At 39.6% G+C, this 1,714-nt stretch overlaps 1 protein-coding gene across 1 annotated transcript; it reads left to right on the top strand.

Moving 5' to 3' along the window:
• The first annotated feature begins 232 nt into the window (after positions 1-232).
• LOC129008648 (olfactory receptor 5P76) lies at positions 233-1,171 on the top strand. Its single transcript, XM_054441020.2, has one exon. The coding sequence runs from the start codon at positions 233-235 to the stop codon at positions 1,169-1,171; it is 939 nt and encodes a 312-aa protein (XP_054296995.2).
• The last annotated feature ends 543 nt before the right edge of the window (positions 1,172-1,714 follow it).

Here is a 1,714-nt window from a genome sequence, read left to right on the forward strand (position 1 = left end):
CGAGCCGAGATCGCGCCACTGCACTCCAGCCTGGGCGACAGAGGGAGACTTCGTCTCAAAAAAAAAAAAAAAAAAAAAAAAAGAAAAACATAGACTCATCATTTGATGTGAAAAATGTACTGATGTTGAATGTCTTCATAATGACTTCTAATGAAAATGAAACCGACATTTTTTACTTCTTTAATGTGCTGTTCTCCTCACGGGTTCATTTAGTCAGCAGCTACTTTGTCTCATGGATTCCCTGGAGGATGGGAATCACACTGCTGTGACGGAGTTCATCTTATTGGGCTTAACAGATGATCCAATCCTTCAAGTCATCCTCTTCATGATTATCGTATGCATCTACCTGGTGACCATATCTGGCAATCTCAGCACGATCATTCTTATCAGAATCTCTTCTCAGCTTGATCATCCTATGTACATTTTTCTGAGCCACCTGGCTTTTGTTGACATGGGCTATTCATCTTCTGTCACACCCAACATGCTTGTGAACTTCCTCATGGAGAGAAATACAATCTCTTATCTTGGATGTGCCATCCAGCTTAGTTCAGCGTTTTTCTTTGGGACAGCCGAATGCTTCCTTCTGGCTGCCATGGCCTATGATCGCTTTGTGGCAATTTGCAGCCCACTGCTTTATTCAACCAAAATGTCCACACAAGTCTGTGTTCAGCTACTCATAGTGGCTTATATAGGTGGTTTTCTTAATGCTTCCTCCTCTACCTTTTCCTTCCTTTCTTTATTCTTCTGTGGACCAAATCAAGTCTATCATTTTTTCTGTGATTTTACTCCTTTACTTGAACTCTCCTGTTCTGATACCAGTATCCCTGCAGTCATTCCCTCATTTTCTGCCGGCTCCATCATTGTGGTCACTGTGTGTGTCACAGCCGTCTCCTACATCTATATCCTCATCACCATCCTGAAGATGCGCTCCAATGAGGGTCGCCACAAGGCCTTCTCCACCTGCACTTCCCACCTCACTGCGGTCACTCTGTTCTATGGGACAATTACCTTCATTTATGTGATGCCCAATTCCAGCTACTCAACTGACCAGAACAAGGTGGTGTCTGTGTTCTACATGGTGGTGATTCCCATGTTAAACCCCCTGATCTACAGCCTCAGGAACAAAGAGATTAAAGGGGCTCTGAAGAGAGAGCTTAAAAGTATTTTCTAGTGATATCTGTTCTTTTTATAACGATTGACACAGTAATATTCCATAAATAAAGTAATGAAAAGAAATTCAAGGTCTGAAATATAGCTGGCCATACATCATTACTAGCATCGAGCTTTTGTTAGTAGTGGGTGGATTTTTAGCTATCAAATAGTGAATCAGAGGCACATAGTAAATTACCTCTATAAAATTAAGTTAAATTTATAATTTAAAAAATCAAATGTGTTTATATTTAAAAAATACATAATCTACTGAAAATTCTTTTTAAGTTAGATTTTTTGAAAGAAGTTATCTGCTGTAGTTTGACTTGAAGACGTATGAACTAAAGAGACAAGTCATCTGCTCACTACACACTTAACCGATACTGTTGATACAGGGGTAGGATAACTTTAGTAAACACTTTTGTTTATAAATGGGGAATACAAGAGTCACATAGCAATCACTGTCCCATAACATTTACAAAAATCAACTGGATACAAATTGCCATTTTCTTGATCAGGGCCCAGTCATGGTCCCTGTTAAATAGGTTCTTTCTCTCTTGGCTCT

This window comes from Pongo pygmaeus, chromosome 9 (assembly GCF_028885625.2).
Source record: "Pongo pygmaeus isolate AG05252 chromosome 9, NHGRI_mPonPyg2-v2.0_pri, whole genome shotgun sequence".
Classification (NCBI taxonomy): Eukaryota; Metazoa; Chordata; class Mammalia; order Primates; family Hominidae; genus Pongo; species Pongo pygmaeus.